Below are 16,630 nucleotides of genomic sequence, written 5' to 3' on the forward strand. Positions count from 1 at the left end.
AGCTTTGCATTTAAAAAAAAGGTATTTTTACATATGAATTAAGGAAGTTTATGTTTGAAAATGAGATTAAGATTTATTTTCTGTTTAATTAATTCATATAAATGATATCACGTGCGCTGTAGATCACAAGGTGTGTTTCATCAATAAAATGGGCATTATTATAAAGTCATTTGAATTGCAATACCACGGTTTCAACACAGATTAGAAATACAAAATTCTCTTATGAAATTGTTTAGCTATTTCTTGCATTATTTATAACATAATTAACATCACTTATAACATAATTAACATCACTTATTATAAAGTCATTTGAATTGCAATACCATGGTTTCAACACAGATTAGAAATACAAAATTCTCTTATGAAATTGTTTAGCTATTTCTTGCATTATTTATAACATAATTAACATCACTTATAACATAATTAACATCACTTATAACATAATAAACATCATCTATGACATAATTTTGCATTCTTATAATGTGCACAGGGTTCTGCTCAAAGCCAGATACAATTACTAGCCCGTTGTCTAGGGTGGGGTGGGGGGTACTCGATTGAACATTCCGGAATTGAATTCTCAATCCCAAAAATAGTGACAATTTGGCATGAAGGTAGTTTTCGATGTTCTCTTCTATCAAGAACAGGTTACGTGCGATCTGACCTCATTTTCGGCGGCCATTTTGCTATTTTAGTTTCATGGCATGATAGACTATTGGTCGAAGTGTAGAAATCTACGTTTTAGCACTCACAGAAATCACCAGAAATACTTTCATTACCAATGACAATATTTGCAAGTTCCGTTACCGAAAACTCACAATTCAATTTTTGGGCCAGATTTGGAATACACATTGCGGCACTGTATACATGTTTGCCACCATTTTGTCAAGACTTATATGTTAAGCGAGTATGCCGCTGGTCCACTATAACCCGCGGATGACCCGAGTTCGATCTCGATGTTGGCCGAGATAGGTACTCGAGGTTTTCTTTAGACAGTGGCAAAGGGCCTTGTAAGGACTTACATCTAGTCGTTCGTACGGGACAAACAACCGAGGTCCCGAGTATACATTAACGTGCCAATCAAAGAACCCTTTGGGGAACTGCTTAAGAACAACAATACTGTTGAATATCTAAAAGGAATATCAATTCCGTATTTACAAAGAGGGTAATAGCGCACGCAAGTTGTCTTATTTTTATTATCTTTGCGCATGCTCAGAGGTCTTTCCTGTATTCGCCCCTGTCTCCAAGCCACATACACTCACAACAGGGATGCAAATCATCTCCAAGCCACATACACTCACAACAGGGATGCAAATCATGACCGCAAACCAGAGGTGACAGGACAGCTTGAGGTCGAAGCGCGACACTCTAGACCAACCCCTTCAAAATAAGGTACCCTCCGCAGACAATATATTCGGGTTATGGCCAAAAGTCAGCCCACCCGTAATCTTCGCAACAATCCTCCACCAATGGACTGTTTTTAATCGGATTGATTCTACGCGCATAGACTTTAAAAAGAACGGGGAAATAAAGGATTAATTAAAAAGAACGGGGAAATAAAGGATTAATTAAAAGGATCGGGGATATAAAGGATTAAATAAAACAGACATAAATTCAATTTTAATTGTTGATGAACATTTAATTTATTTATTCTAATGATAATAATAAGAGAAATAATGCCGACACTTTTCTTGATAAAAATGAATGGTATGTTTTATGAACGTGGTGATATGACTTTTAAACCGTGGTATCAACTGAAAGAAAGAAAATATATGAAAATATGTTAAACACAATTCTTATCTGTTTCACAGGGGTGACATGTTACAAAATTGTCATCGTAAAGAAAAATAAGGCACTCGAAGCTATCACACAATTTCGGTTTCGTATAGCATCGCTTTATATTTTCAGATTCGTTGGAAGAATTTCGTTCCCTAATCATGGTTTAGGCAGTGTACGAAAAGAATTGCTGGACATTCGACACAATTAAGTGGTAAATGATTGCTATATTTGTTCGAGACTTTAGTGTAAGATCCAACGTTTAAGGAAATGAAATGAAATCGGGTTTAACGTCCTACTGTTCTGCTCCGAACTGAGACAATGAAGATAGGCATACACCATACAGTGTGCTATGAGGGAAATTTTGCCAGGCTAGCGGCACTATGACCTACTCTTATATCGAATTCCAACTGTCAAGGGATCTTTTACGTGCACGCCAATGTGTACACGGGACTTCCCAACATTTATATTATCAGATAAACTTTCAAGCGGGAAGAGTCACTCTTTAAAGTACCACTGAATATGGATCCGGAACTGACTCTGACGTCATCACATCATCTTATAAATGTGACGTCATATCAAAAAACGTAGTGCATGTAATTGTCCAATTGTCCAAGGAACAAACATGCCAAGTTCCATGTCGATCGTACATGAATTCGCGGAGTCTTAGTCTTTTTTCGGAGAGCGCCACCGCCAAGAAGAACAACAAGAACAAGATCAGTAGCACTTGAAGACCAGTTCCTGATCCAAAAGGTCGCTCTTCATGTATATATGTAAAATACTTACTGTTGTTATTGTTGACATTACCAAACTGAGTTCCCATCATACCAGCATAAGAGTTCATACCAGCCAACATTCCTGGGTACATTCCTCCCATCATCATTCCCGGGTACAGACCAGCTCCGTACATACCCATACCAGCTCCGTACAGTCCCATACCAGCTCCGTACATCCCTAGACCACCAAGGCCGCCATACATTCCAAGACCTCCGTACATTCCGAGTCCGCCATACATTCCTAGGCCACCGTACATTCCGGACCAAGGTCCATACATTCCTAAACCAGCGCCGTACATCCCCAAACCTCCCATGGGAACAGCCATGGAGACGGCCAATACACAGGCAAAAGTGGCAACAACGAATTTCATCATCTGAAAAAGAGAACAAAGCTGGTGTATAATTTTTATTTATTCGTCAAATCACGATGAATACCCCAACATAGCCAGAATCAATGTTACACACACAGCTAAAAAAACTATAAAAAGTACTATAGTAACAAGAAAACATTCATGTACAAATATTTTTTCAAATCCGTCAGGTTATGGTCATTTTTAGTTTCCGTGGATTTCTGTTGATTTCACACCACCATATTTATATTTTTTCAAATCCGTCAGGTTATGGTCATTTTTAGTTTCCGTGGATTTCTGTTGATTTCACACCACCATATTTATCTCCAGTAGACAAATAAAGTAATAATAATTGTACTGTATATGAGGTTATTTTGATACTACAATCCGCTTAACAGTCTTTATATAAAACCGTGCCATTAATAAAAGGAAATTCAGTATCTAATCGTTAAAGAGGAGATCTCTAGGGTCTGGTAAACGACCTGGTTAAATGAAATGAAATGGGGTTTAGCGTCCTATTGTTCTGCTCCTATACTGGGTTAATGAAGACGGGCATACGCCATACAATGTGCTATGAGGGAAATTTTGCCCGGGCAGCGGCACTATGGTCTACTCCTATATCGAATTCCAATGCCAAGGGATCTTTTACGTGGACGCCAATATATACTAGACAGTTTTCCTTGCCGGGGCCCTCCGTCCTGCACCACTGACAAGGGGAAACCAATGCAAGGATCGAACACGCGACCTCCAGGCTAGCGAGCAAGCGTCTTCCCCACTTACCAACCGTGGTCCCGACCGGGTTAAAAACTTCGGCTCTAATTGATAAAATCGCAGTAAATTCAATTTTACAAGATAATTTGTCCATTATGTCTCTATGACAAGTGTTAAGTTCAACTTACCTTGTATGTTATTTGAAGAGTTAATCAAACTGATGATGTAGATATGAACCAACGAGATATTTATACGTACGTATATGTAATTATGTAGTCATTTATTATCACACTCCCTCCCTCCGCTTCCTGTCCTGATAATTAATGACCACTAATTAACTAATCGTTATCCAAAAGTTATATAATCTATGAAATGAAATGTGGTTTAATGTCCTACTGTTCTGCTCCGACTGCACTAATGAGGACGGGCAGCCCCATTGCCTAGAAACAATGTCCCCCATAACATACTGTATGGCGTATACCCAGTTGGTATAGGATCGTGGGACGTTTAGCCCCATTTTATTTCTTCACAATCAGTTTGAAAAATGGGTTGTATCCCAAATCTAGTTACTCCTGCGTTAATAAAATCTTGGGGTTTCCGGACCCTTGTATCTGTAGGACAAAATGCTGATTATACACATTAGCTTACACACATGAACTCTTAATAAGACAGAGAAAAGATAATTGTTGTTTAAAACACAATTATGTAACAATTAGTCCAGGAGCCAAGGGGTGTTTGCATACATAAAAGGGCCTTGAAGTTTCTCACCCTATTCTAATAGAGGATCCTATGGGGCGCCATTTTAGCCAAAGTGCACCTTCTGAAACATGGTAATATTTTTTTTTCATGGTTTTCTCTGAATTGTCGTGGCCCAAAACCAGTCAAATATAGGGGCATCGGAAATGGAATGAAATGAAATGGGGTTTAACTTCCTACTGTTCTGCTCCGAACTGGGCTAATGAAGACGGACATACGCCATACAGTGTGCTATGAGGGACATTTTTCCCAGACAGCGGGCATCAGAAAAAAAAATCATGTAACGTCGCAGGACACCGGTCTACCTATAATAGCGTGTTGCCACTTGAAATGAAACTTATGAGACACTTAAAGATGCGTTCCAAGAAAAGTATTTATCGGGTGGTAATGTCCAATAAAAGTATGGTAATTTAGGTATATATGGAAAGTATAGATATCCAATCTTACTAGAAAAATACCGGATTCCCCTAATCAACAGACCGACGATTAGGAACTTCTGCACGCGTGATGTCAAAGGTCACACGCGAACATTGAACGTTTGATGTACAAGTTGATAAACTTTATAAGAGTTAGACGTACAACACTTTCTGAGATAAAAATGACGGAAAAAGACGCGGGTAGTGGATAATCCGAGAATTTAATTAGGATTCGATATTTGTAATAAATAGTAAGCGATTAAAAACAACATCGTCTTATGTATGCAATGAATTCTCCTCTGACTTCCAAGTGAGTTAAGTCACGTGACGTAAACATGACCTGGCTTGATCGAATTTTTATAGCAGGACATTCCTTCGCAATTACAATGATTGAGAAGGATTTGAAGCAAAGTTATGACAAATTAATTAGTTTGAATATGTTTTTAGTCCATATATACCATTAAATCACCCAGTTTGTACGCGGGAACTCATCTTTAACAATATTGTGTTCCGCTCTATCTGACATCCTGCATAGTTTATAATGTAACCAGTATTTTGTTTTCTATAATGTTTTATCATATATGCTATCATCTAGTGATATGGTCACGTGTTAATGCATACCGCAACAAATAACTAACCCGCTTTATTGCATACATTACTGTCAGTTACGGATAACATTAGCTGTAGTTAGGTCATGGACAAATCGAACGATCTTCTCGTTTTCTATGTAAATGGGGTGCAGGTAAGAAAATCTTGTTTTAAATAAGAAACATTTGTTTAAAGTAATGTAATCTGCGAGAAAACATGTATCATTTACCACGAATGGGCTATAAAATGAGCTAGGTCTAATTTGGAAATGGACATGGCAACATTTGGGGGCTTTAAAACAAAAAAATAGCAACATTTAGGGGCTTTTCGTAGAACCTCCGTAGCTTATTTTATTATCCTACTTTATGAAATTGTAGTCCACATGATGTTAGCCTCTGGTGGGGTTTTTCACAACAAAGAGTTCATCAAAATATTTTCAAAACCCCTCAACTGTCATACTCCTCGCAGTGTTTCGTTTGATTAGAGCTAATCTCACTTAACACTGCTGTAATGGAAGCAAATTTCTGTTCCAAATTATGACTGGCCAATACTATAGTCCGATTAACAACCAATAGCTAACTGCGTAACAATATTATTACGCTTTAAATAGTGCTCCAAATCGGACCAAATATGTTTACATAACGGTACGTCATGACTCACGATTTAATTACGCCTATTTAACCATTGCATAGCAGAATATTGCAGAAAAACTAATTACGTGATAAACGAGGCTATCTAAACGGATACAATGTAAACAATACTGTATGGAGACGAACAATACTTTTACCGTTTTAATAGCTTAATTAAATCACTGTCCAAAGTTTTTGGGAAGACCCCAGATTAAATGAATGGCTGTCGTGTTGCTGTACTTGGGATAGATTTGATTGAACAGAAAGAATAGACGCACTCCCCAAAAGCCCAAGTATCAAAAGCCTATCCAGCAATGGCCAGAGAGGGATTTTCAGGAATATGCTCATCTGTCCGTGTGGTGCTACATTCCAAAAGATTTTCGAGTATCCCCAAACCTTGCTATAATTATGATGTGTTATTAAGAAGAAGTTTTATAAAGAGACGTCTTGCAAACACTAATCACCCTTGCATAAAATAAACCTTTAATGTATGCATGCGTTGGGCCAAAGAGGCAAAGAGTTGTAGAAAACTGTTCATTGCTATGCAACTAAGTTCAAAACAGATATTCTCTACTTGTTACACAGTGTTCGGGACAACAAAACCTGTCATACTATGTCAGGCATAATAAAATCAGCCATTTATTACCAACAAAGACGCTTCTTTCATATATAGTTTCAAATCTCCTTTTATAACTATTTGATTATTTGCAATACCCCATTCTATCGTAGGTGAGTTCGGGTTATGAGATAATGTTTGCAGAGCCGTTGTATTTGACAAGCCTATTTATCATATAATGTTTGTTGAATGGAAAAAAATAAATTTCACATAATTCAATAAATATATTTATAGCTCCACGATAAAATAAGAGATATACGCATGTTTTAAAATTTGTTGCTGTGTTCAGCAGAGGCGAGTAGAATTTCGTTTTTGGGACATATAACAAGCGAGGGTTCTGTTGATTACGGTGTCTGATTTAGGACACGCAAAAAAAAAAAATATTTCGAGCGCTCGAGATATTAAATCGAGCGCTCGAGACACTAAGTCAAGCGCCTGAGATACTAAGTCGAGCGCTCGAGAAAGTTAAGTTGAGCGCTCGAGAAAGTTAAGTCGAGCGCTCGTGATAATTAAGTCGCGCACTCGAGATAATACAATCAACATGTCTCAACCGATGTTTTAAGCTGTATAATTTTGTGCATTATTTAATGATAAACTTGCAAAATAAAGATATTCTGTAAAAACGAACCAATGAATATCTTTATTCTACTAGTTTATCATCAAATTATGCACAAAATTATATAGCTTAAAGCATCGGTTGAGACGTGTTCGCTTATATTATCTCGAGCGCTCCACTTAGTATCTCGAGCGCTCCACTTAATTATCTCGACTTAGTATTTAATCAGCTGATTCATGTTTTCTTGTATTTTATTTTGACAGACGATAGAACATGATCCTGATCCAACATGCTCCCTTCTACAATATCTTAGAACAAAATGTATCTTTTTATATTTATGGCATGGTCTTATTGGTGTTTTTGATAAATATTAACACAGATACAAAACATACAGGGTTACATGATAACTCAACTATGTCTAAATCATGTGTTCGGTAGCAAAGTATTGTATAACAATCCATGTGTTAATTGCTTAAGTTCGTAGAAAAAGCCAATATTATGTGTTCAACAGTCGACTGTTTACTTCAGAGTTTAAAACAAGATTATGTTTTTAGAACCACATAAAAGTGTAGTTCAGAAGCACCCGTGTATACTTCTGAAAGTACCACAGTATAGTTTAGAAAGTACTTGAATATTCAGAAATTACCCGAGTATATTTCTGAAAGTACAAGAATGTACTTCTGAAATTAACTAGAATATACTCATACTACTAGAATGTACAAGAATATACTTCTGTAATATATTTCTGAAAGTATCAGAATAAACTTGTGCAAGTAACATAATCATTTTCTTTTAGAATAAGTATATATTTCTGTAAATAACAATATATTTCTGAAAGTACCAGAATATACTTCTGTAAGTAACATAATATATTTCTGAAAATAAAAGAATATACTACTGTAAATAACAAAATATAATTCTGAAAGTACAGGAATATACATCTGTGAGTAACATATTTCAGAAAGTACAAGAATATAATTCTGTAAGTAACATAATATATTTCTGAAAGTACAATAATATACTTCTGTATGAAACAAAATATATTTTTGAAAGTACCAGAATATACTTTGGAATGTACCAAATATACTTTGGAATGTACCAAATATACTTTGGAATCACCTGCATGTCACGTGGATACACAGTGGGAATCTACACGAATCCGTCACTGGATATTAATTAACGTGATGATTTCATTTGCTATTGTTTTTCGGATGCTTGTATATCAGCATTTAAATTATATCGACGAGCTTCTAACACAGACTCGATTTTAAAAACAAAACAATTACCTTGATTAAAAATAAGTACAACTTACTGGTGCCAAGCTGGTCTGTGGTGAAGGAGGATGTGGAGCATGCACTGTTATGATTTCCAAATACGATGAGGAGAATAGAACCATACTGTATCCTTTTCAAACTAAAATCTTATTTCTGGGTCATTTTTAAAGATGTATTAGGAGAAGTTGGGAGCCTTGGTGCCGAGACAAACTCGTATGTTTAATTGTGCATACTCCATGGCGTGTCCTATGAGGGAAAATTTGTCCAGAGAATTCATATTTAGATTTCCAACTTCCAGGAATGTTTAACGTGCTGGCAGTGACATACACAATACCTCTATTGTTCGTCCTTTCCAAACTGCTAGTCCCCTGACAAGCGGGAAACGCGGCTGAAAAATCGGGATCAAACCGAGGACCTCCTGGTTAGTGAGCCAACACTACACTGACCGAGCTTCCATACCCCAGCAGTGCATATAAGGAATGCGAGGTTAATGAGTCGACCACACACACGTACAGCGGTGGGACAAAATCACGATTTTACCGGTGATTCGCCGACTATACTCTCTTGGCAATGCTTTAGTTTGAAACTGCCATGTCACCTCTTTCTCAAAACAAGTGTTTTATAATGTTCTCGTAGCTGGCGTGTTATGATACTCATTGTCCAATAAGTAGGTTACCACCTTACTATGGACCATGAACTGGGTGTGACATCATATCGATGAGCTATTGTCCAAGGAACACCATGTTTCAGGTTAATCGTACCGCAAGAACAACACGATGGATAGCGTTTGCGGACCACTTCCACGCCCCAAAAGGTATAAGAAAGTGGGGGGACATATGGGACTATGGAAATGAAATGAAATGACATGGATGTAACGTCCTACTGTTCTGTTCCGAACTGCATCACTGACAAGGGGGAACCACGCCAGAAAATCTGGATGAACTTTCGCGGCCAATGCAGGAATCGAACACCCGATCTCCAGGCTAGCTAGCCAGCATCTTACCCACTTAGCTACCCTGACCCCTCATATGGGACGATGCTTGTCCGATGATAGTAATTAACAATCCTTATATATACTCACCAGACATTATTCAGTTAATGCGTGTTTAACACCAGTTTGTTCTGTACACGGATTAGCTGTTACAACGACTGAAGGTATTGGTAGTCTTCGCACTAGATTACATCCAGTTCAGGTAGGTCAGACAATACATTAACTTAACCAAGAAGGGGGATCTTCAAGCATATAAACCATTTAGTTCGGTTATGGATACACCAAAATCACCCCTAATAAATTGTTACATTTTGTTTTATATGAAAACTGTTCGTTAGTTAAACATGCATTATGCAGGAGCTAAATCTGCCTATTGCAGGTCTTTCTTTAGGCCTGGATGTTTTCTAAAGTATTAATTAGACATTAATTAACTGATCCAGGCCTTAATCAACTCTCGATGGCACCAGATTCCTCCAATATTAAATAGATTAGAATGGTTCAGCGATACTTTGATTTAATCAAATATGGAGGACCGAGACTTAGCTTCGATCAACCAGTACGGTGGTTGAAATTATTGCACACGTCTGCCAAACCTTAAAAGGCTAATATCTTCGCTTACAATAGAGTAATTTGAATGAAATTTTCAAATTATTCATTTTACATCATCTACTTTCGAACTATTATAGCAAGAATGGCTAGTTCTTTATCTAAATCTTACATAATGTATCTTTAATGGACATCATTTCAGACAGGACTGGAATGAAATTGCTACGGTAAAACAAAACAACCCTATCTATGTGTGTTTAGCCGATTTGGGTCCCCGAAGATAAAACCTACGCCCTGGGGCCTGTTTCACGATAAAATCCAAATTTTAGTAATTTTATTGGATAGTGTTAGATTGATTTTAGTACTTGGTCAATCAAAATTGAAGTATCTACTAAAATTTGGATTTTATCTTTAGTTAAGATTTCGAGAAACAGGGCCCAAGTTTTATAGCTGAATTTTCTTTGTCGAGTATCTTATCTTATAGAATGCCGAGTCATTTGGGTTTTTTTCAAAAATAAATCTGTGTGTGTACTTACATGGAGGGTTAGATAATAAAACTAAACCACTAGATTGCGTTATCAGCAAATCAGAACAGGTCGTAAAGGGAGATGAGACCATAATGTGAATTACATGTACATATCGATTGTGCAATTTACATGTTATGAAACATGTGGTTAGTAATTAGACCACACTATTCGCCACGTACGATGGTGGTGTTCCCCTAGCTACAACTGGTCTGTTTCTTCTGCAAGAAGTAATGAAATGAGGCTTAACATCCTACCTTTCTGGTGAAACGAAGACGGGCATACGTCATAAAGGGTGCTATGAGGGAAATTATGCCCGAACAGCGGCACCACAGCCTACTCTTATTTCGAATTCCAACTGTCAAAGGCTCTTTTATGTGCACGCCAATGTGTACACGGGGGCCCCTTTCATTCATCTCACCCGACCAAAATGGGACACTGTACTTTGTCAGGGCTTCTGTCCTACACCACGCAGAACGGAAAAACGCGGGGAACTTTCTCGGCTGGAAGCGGGATCGAACCCCGGACCTTCAAATCGAGATGAACCCGTGTATGTAAAACAGTCCCCACCACAACCCGGGTATTTAAAGCCCTCGTGCACCACGAACTGACATTCAATATTCACCATAAGTTGCTTGTCGATGATATTATGATAATTGACAGTGGCGAATCATTGCCAACAGACGTCAATAAACCCAACAGAAAAGACCCGTTGAAAATGAAATGAAATGGGTTTTAACGTCCTACTGTTCTGCTTCGACTGGGCTACAGTGTGCTTTGAGGGAACATTTTCCCGGGCAGTGGCACTATGGCCTACTCTTATATCGAATTCCAACTGCCTAGAGATCTTTTACGTGCATGCCAATCTATACACGGGACCACGGTGATTAGTCCCATCCGAACGACTAGACAGCTGTCCTTATCAGGCCTCCCATCTTGCACCACTGACAAGGGGAAACCACGTCGGATTTTTCCGATGATAATACATGTATAATGATATTTATCCACATATTTAATTAAACAAAGCAGTGTTTTCATTGACTTTTCAATTAGTTAATAGCTGTTTCCTTTTTGTTTAGGGGGGTTGGATGGCCGAATGGTTAGCACGTGCGCGCTGCGCTGTATCATACGGTCTGTCATTGAGTCAGCCGGCGGGGTTTCGAATCCCCGGTTGTACGTGACAAGGAGTAGGGTCGCCTGTCCAACCTCGTCGGTTTTCTCCGGGTCCTCCAGTTTCCTCCCACTGCTAAAGACCCCAACGCGCAAGCGAATTATGGAAATAAAATTGAACCATATGTTAGTCCCGAAATGACCTAGTTTGTGTCGAGTGGACGTTAAACCCCATTGCTCTCTCTCTCTCTCTCCTTTTTGTTTAAAGTCCCAATGCGCGATTTAAGCACGTGAAAGATGGACCTGTCCAATAATGGTTAAATTGCGTTGAGTATTTACAAAGATATGTGAAATTAAATTGAAATTTCATCGATCTATGCTGTTTGCTATGCAATAAACCGGCCGCCATTTTGTTGTCCACGAAAATTAAATGATAATCTGTTTTAAATCCGATTGAATCCAAACCGGGACATTATCTAGTGTTGGTATTTTGATTTTGTTTTCTTCGTTAAATGTTAAATAATCAACCAGAGTAAATTTGAGCGTGGATTAAACATACATTATGCAAGAGCTAAATCTGCCTATTGCAGGTCTTTCTTTAGGCCTGAAATGTTATCTAAATTATTAATTAAACATTAATTAACTGACCCAGGCCATAATCAACTCTCGATGGCATCGGATTTCTCCGATTTTAAATAGATTGGAACGGGTTCAGCCATATCTTGATTAATTTAAAAATGGACGAGCGAGACATAGCTTCGAACAACCAGTACGGTAGTTGCAATTATCGCACACGTATTGTCAAACCTTCTAAGGCTAATATCTTCGCTCACAATAGAGTAATTTGAATGAAATTTTCAAATAGTACATTTTACATTATCTATTTTCGAACTTTTATAACAAGAATGGCCAACTCTTTATTAAACTCTTAACTAATGTATCTTTAAGCCGTGAGAAATTTGATATTCTAGCGACAAATGTAACTGGCGCTTCGTTAGTTTAAACATCAGGTATATGAATTTATTTGATTATAATGCACAGTTGGATTTTATATAGCGTGATTAATAGCCAGCTCCAGCAGATAATACGAATAGTCTCTTATATAAGGCTTAGTCATTCATATTTGAAAAAAAAACAAAAAAAAAAACAAAAAAAAAAACCACCACATGCGTGATAAAATATAAGGTAGGTCAGACATTATAAAATTAAGGTTATTATAAGATAACTTTATCAGTAAAAAAAGTCGTATCTTTTATTGGTCTCGATGACTATGATATATAAATGCACTGTGTAAATAAAAAAACCCACTTGTCGCGTTTTTGACATATGGTGTTTAGACACGTACTCATAGTTGGGTTCTCGTAGTTTACAACGTAAAGATACAAAATAGAAGATTAGATAAAGAGCTAGCAGTTCTCACTATAATAGTTAAAAACTAGACAATGTAAAGGGAATTTGCTGAAAATTTCAGTCAAATTGATCCACTGTGAACCGAGATTTTAGAGATTGAATTTTCGGTCTAGTCTCGATCATCATTACTATAAAAACATAGTCTCGATTATCTATTTCATCGAGAGTTGATAATGGTCTGGATAAGTTAATTAATGTCTAATTAATAATTTAGTCTCGATTATCTATTTCATCGAGAGTTGATTATGGTCTTGATAAGTTAATTAATGTCTAATTAATAATTTAGATAACATTTCAGGCCTAAAGAAAGAGTTGCAATAAGCAGATTTAGCTCTTGCATAATGTATGTTTAAACTGTAATACTTGATCTCCATTAATACACCAAGGTTGTGTCGGCCATTTAGAGGTTTATTATCTAATCCTTGAAAGGCATTTAGCAATTGCATTATGATATAATACTAGAACACTTATTATGGATACAATCACTTGGTTTATTATACTGCAGCGTTTCAACAAGACATCACAGGCCATTTTCAAAATGAAATAAAATGAAATTAAATAGGGTTTAACTTCCTACTGTTCTGCTACGAACTGGGCTAATGAAGACTGGCACACGCCACACAGTGTGCTATGAGCGAAATTTTGCCCAAACCTCGGCACTACGGCCTACTCTTATATCGAATTCCAACTGTCAAGGGATCTTTTAAGTGCACGCCAATGTGTACACGGGATCTCGGTTTTTCGTCCGATCCGAACAACTAGGCAGCTGTCCTTGTCAGGCCCTCCGTCCTGCATCACTGACAAGGGGGAACCACGCCGGAAAATCTGGATGAACTTTCTCGGTCAATGCAGGGATGGAACACCCGACCTCCAGGCTAGCGAGCCAGCGTCTTACCCACTTAACTACCATGAAATATACAATGTATATATATATACATGTACAATCAACAATATCGTTAATTAATGAGCTGTATAGACAGGTGACAAAGATTACTTTACAGTTTTTATAAGAATATAACTCTACTTGGAGTAAGTTTTTGAATATAAAAATCGTTGGGTTAACCCAGAGTGACATTCAAATCGTTATAATCATATAATAATCAGTTTGATAATACAATTTTAAACAATGGTTACAGTATTTGATATACTATTATCTCTAACTCCATATGCGGTGTGCATTGTCTGTGATATCACCTCGGTGGAAACGGACGTAAAATAAAACTAACTCACATATGAGGTGTACGTTTCTTTTATTCGGCATAATAACCCGATGGGGACGTACGGGTTTATCATTCTACGTAATATTGTTCTACATCTTTGTAGAGCCTGCTTTCAAACTTTCTATCGATCGGTTATACCATAGAAAAAGAGAATTCAGTAGAAAATCCGAATATTTTGATGATCTTTCAAATTGTAAACTTAAAGGCTCAATACCACTCTTGTTGTAACTGAATAATATGTCCCAATCTTTATTCTGGTCAACAAATTGTACTATTTTACAATATTCCATTTAATTGATGATACAAATTTCATCTTAACACACCTAATTTAAAAAATTGGAAAAATTCAACTAAATGATTTGAAAAGCCTGACGTAAAGCTTTTCAAATGTGACTTGGATTTAAAAATATTTTTGAACCCTCTGGACAAGTAAAATAGGATTTAATGGATAATTTACACAACAGATAAGACACTAAGACACCTAGGCTATTTTTTTAATTTCTGGAGCTGTCAAGCCAGCAAGAGTGTTATTGTCCCTTTAAATGAATAAACCAACACAAATACAAACAAAAGTAAAAATCGTGCAAAGCAATGATTGTACATAGTAGTGGGACTTATTTGTCGCAAATTTTCCTCTATCGACATCTGTTCTGGATAAATGATTTGAAATTCGAGTTGATATTCGATGTAACTGGCATACGATTTGCATTGAAAAGATTTAATTTCAGTACTGTAGAATTAGATAACAATCATGTTGTGTATAAATATATTTTAGGAACAAATAGCAAAGCATCATGGATCACAATGTGGTTTCTGTACACCGGGTATGGTCATGTCGATGTACACGTTATTACGAAATAATCCACAACCATCGATGGTACAAATAGAAAAATATCTAGAAGGTAGGATAGACAATCGTCAACCATCTATGATACAAGTTGAACAATATCTAGAAATTAAGATAAACAACCCCCAACCATCTATGGTACAAAAATCTAGAAATTAGGATAAGCAATCCTAACCGATCTATAGTATAAATTGAAAATATCGTGGGGGTAGGGTAGGCAGTCCGCATAGTCCAATTGGAGTAATTTATAGAACGTAGAGTAAACCATCCGCTACCATCGATGGTACAAATATCAACCAATATTCAACCGTCGATGACACAAACAGAGAAATCTCTAGAAGTTAGGGTTAACAAACTCGAACCATCGATGGCACAAATATATAAATATCTAGCAGGTAGCGTAGACAATCGATGGTATAAATAGAGAAATGGCTAGAAGGTAGGGTAAACAATCATCAACCATTGATGGTATAAATATAGAAACATTTAGCAGTTACGGTAATCAATCATTAACCATTGGTTTAAACAGTATTTATTTAACATTGATGGTACACTGAAACTCATGGCCATTGATGGTACAATGAGACGCATGGCTAGAAGTTAGGGTGAACAATCACCAACCATCGATGGTACAAAGAGACAAAAAAGAGAATTATAGAAAGGATACCCTTGTTTTACTTTTAGCTGACAGGGATAATGCTGTCGATGGCCACTCCCCCAGGGAGGGCTTCCCTTGCGCAGGTTTCCCTGGTCAGTCATTCTTCCTGGAACATCTGATACCTATGATAACAGAGATAATAGGGTTTTTTTTGTTTTCTTTTAGTCTCTGCATCTACTGCTGTGAACCATTTATCGCCTTTCTCTGAGATACGTTTTCTTGTATGCCCGTCTTTATTTTAATACGATAATCAACCATATATATTTTATGTCATATAGTTTTCTAAAAGCGATGAATAATCTTACATGTTTCTCTGAAAGGGTAATTAACCTTATATTGTTTTCAAAGGACATAAATAATTTAATGTGATTTTTTTATATGGTTAAATACTCTTGTATATTTTTACAAAATAAGGATTGATGTGTTATGTTTTTGTATAAATGTAGCCATAAAAATATAATTAATATCATATTTTTTTATAAAAAATGAGGATAAATAGATATTTTTTTTTATTAAAGGATAATTAATATTTTATGTATTTTTATTAAGGTAATTTATGTAGATGTACCGGATATCGACCAATCCTGGATGGTTATCGGTCTTTTTCTAAGGTAAAGTGTTTGTCAGCCATTTTTATTCCACGGTTCAGTTCATCATGCATTCAATAAATAACGAAATGGCAATTTTAACAGTTTTCGTCATACATTTAATTCTTACAAAAATATTTCCTCCAGTGAGAACAACAAAATGGATTACTCGACTTTTTCTAATTCGCCAACTTCGTAATTTGACCAATGGTTCGGATTGATTCCGCTTGTTTGTTTATTATTATTATTCTAATAAATCCTGAAAAATATGGTCAATCTCGTGCACTACCCA

At 36.7% G+C, this 16,630-nt stretch overlaps 1 protein-coding gene and 1 long non-coding RNA gene across 5 annotated transcripts in view; one reads left to right on the top strand and one right to left on the bottom strand.

Annotated features, from left to right (window-relative positions):
* Positions 1-1,610: 1,610 nt before the first annotated feature.
* Positions 1,611-10,594, bottom strand: LOC126825692 (uncharacterized). Of its 2 annotated transcripts, none has more exons than XR_007682117.2 (3): positions 10,519-10,594; positions 2,560-2,923; positions 1,611-1,751 (listed from the first exon to the last, which is right to left on the bottom strand). It is a non-coding gene; the product is annotated as an uncharacterized LOC126825692 (long non-coding RNA). The 2 variants fall into 2 exon arrangements; XR_007682116.2 differs by lacking the exon at positions 10,519-10,594 and adding an exon at positions 3,799-3,866.
* LOC126825658 (xanthine dehydrogenase/oxidase) overlaps positions 5,399-16,630 on the top strand; it is a 35,977-nt gene continuing 24,745 nt past the window's right edge. The window contains exons 1-6 of one of the 3 annotated variants that reach the window (XM_050555399.2): positions 5,399-5,524; positions 7,435-7,492; positions 8,474-8,570; positions 9,530-9,638; positions 15,022-15,148; positions 16,301-16,362. In XM_050555399.2, the coding sequence (XP_050411356.1) occupies positions 5,477-5,524; positions 7,435-7,492; positions 8,474-8,570; positions 9,530-9,638; positions 15,022-15,148; positions 16,301-16,362 (501 nt within the window). In that variant the 5' untranslated portion in view covers positions 5,399-5,476. The remainder of the gene's footprint in view (positions 5,525-7,434; positions 7,493-8,473; positions 8,571-9,529; positions 9,639-15,021; positions 15,149-16,300; positions 16,363-16,630) is intronic. The other 2 variants (XR_007682090.2, XM_050555398.2) reach the window with 2 other exon arrangements.

This window comes from Patella vulgata, chromosome 6 (genome assembly GCF_932274485.2).
Source record: "Patella vulgata chromosome 6, xgPatVulg1.2, whole genome shotgun sequence".
NCBI lineage: Eukaryota > Metazoa > Mollusca > Gastropoda > Patellidae > Patella > Patella vulgata.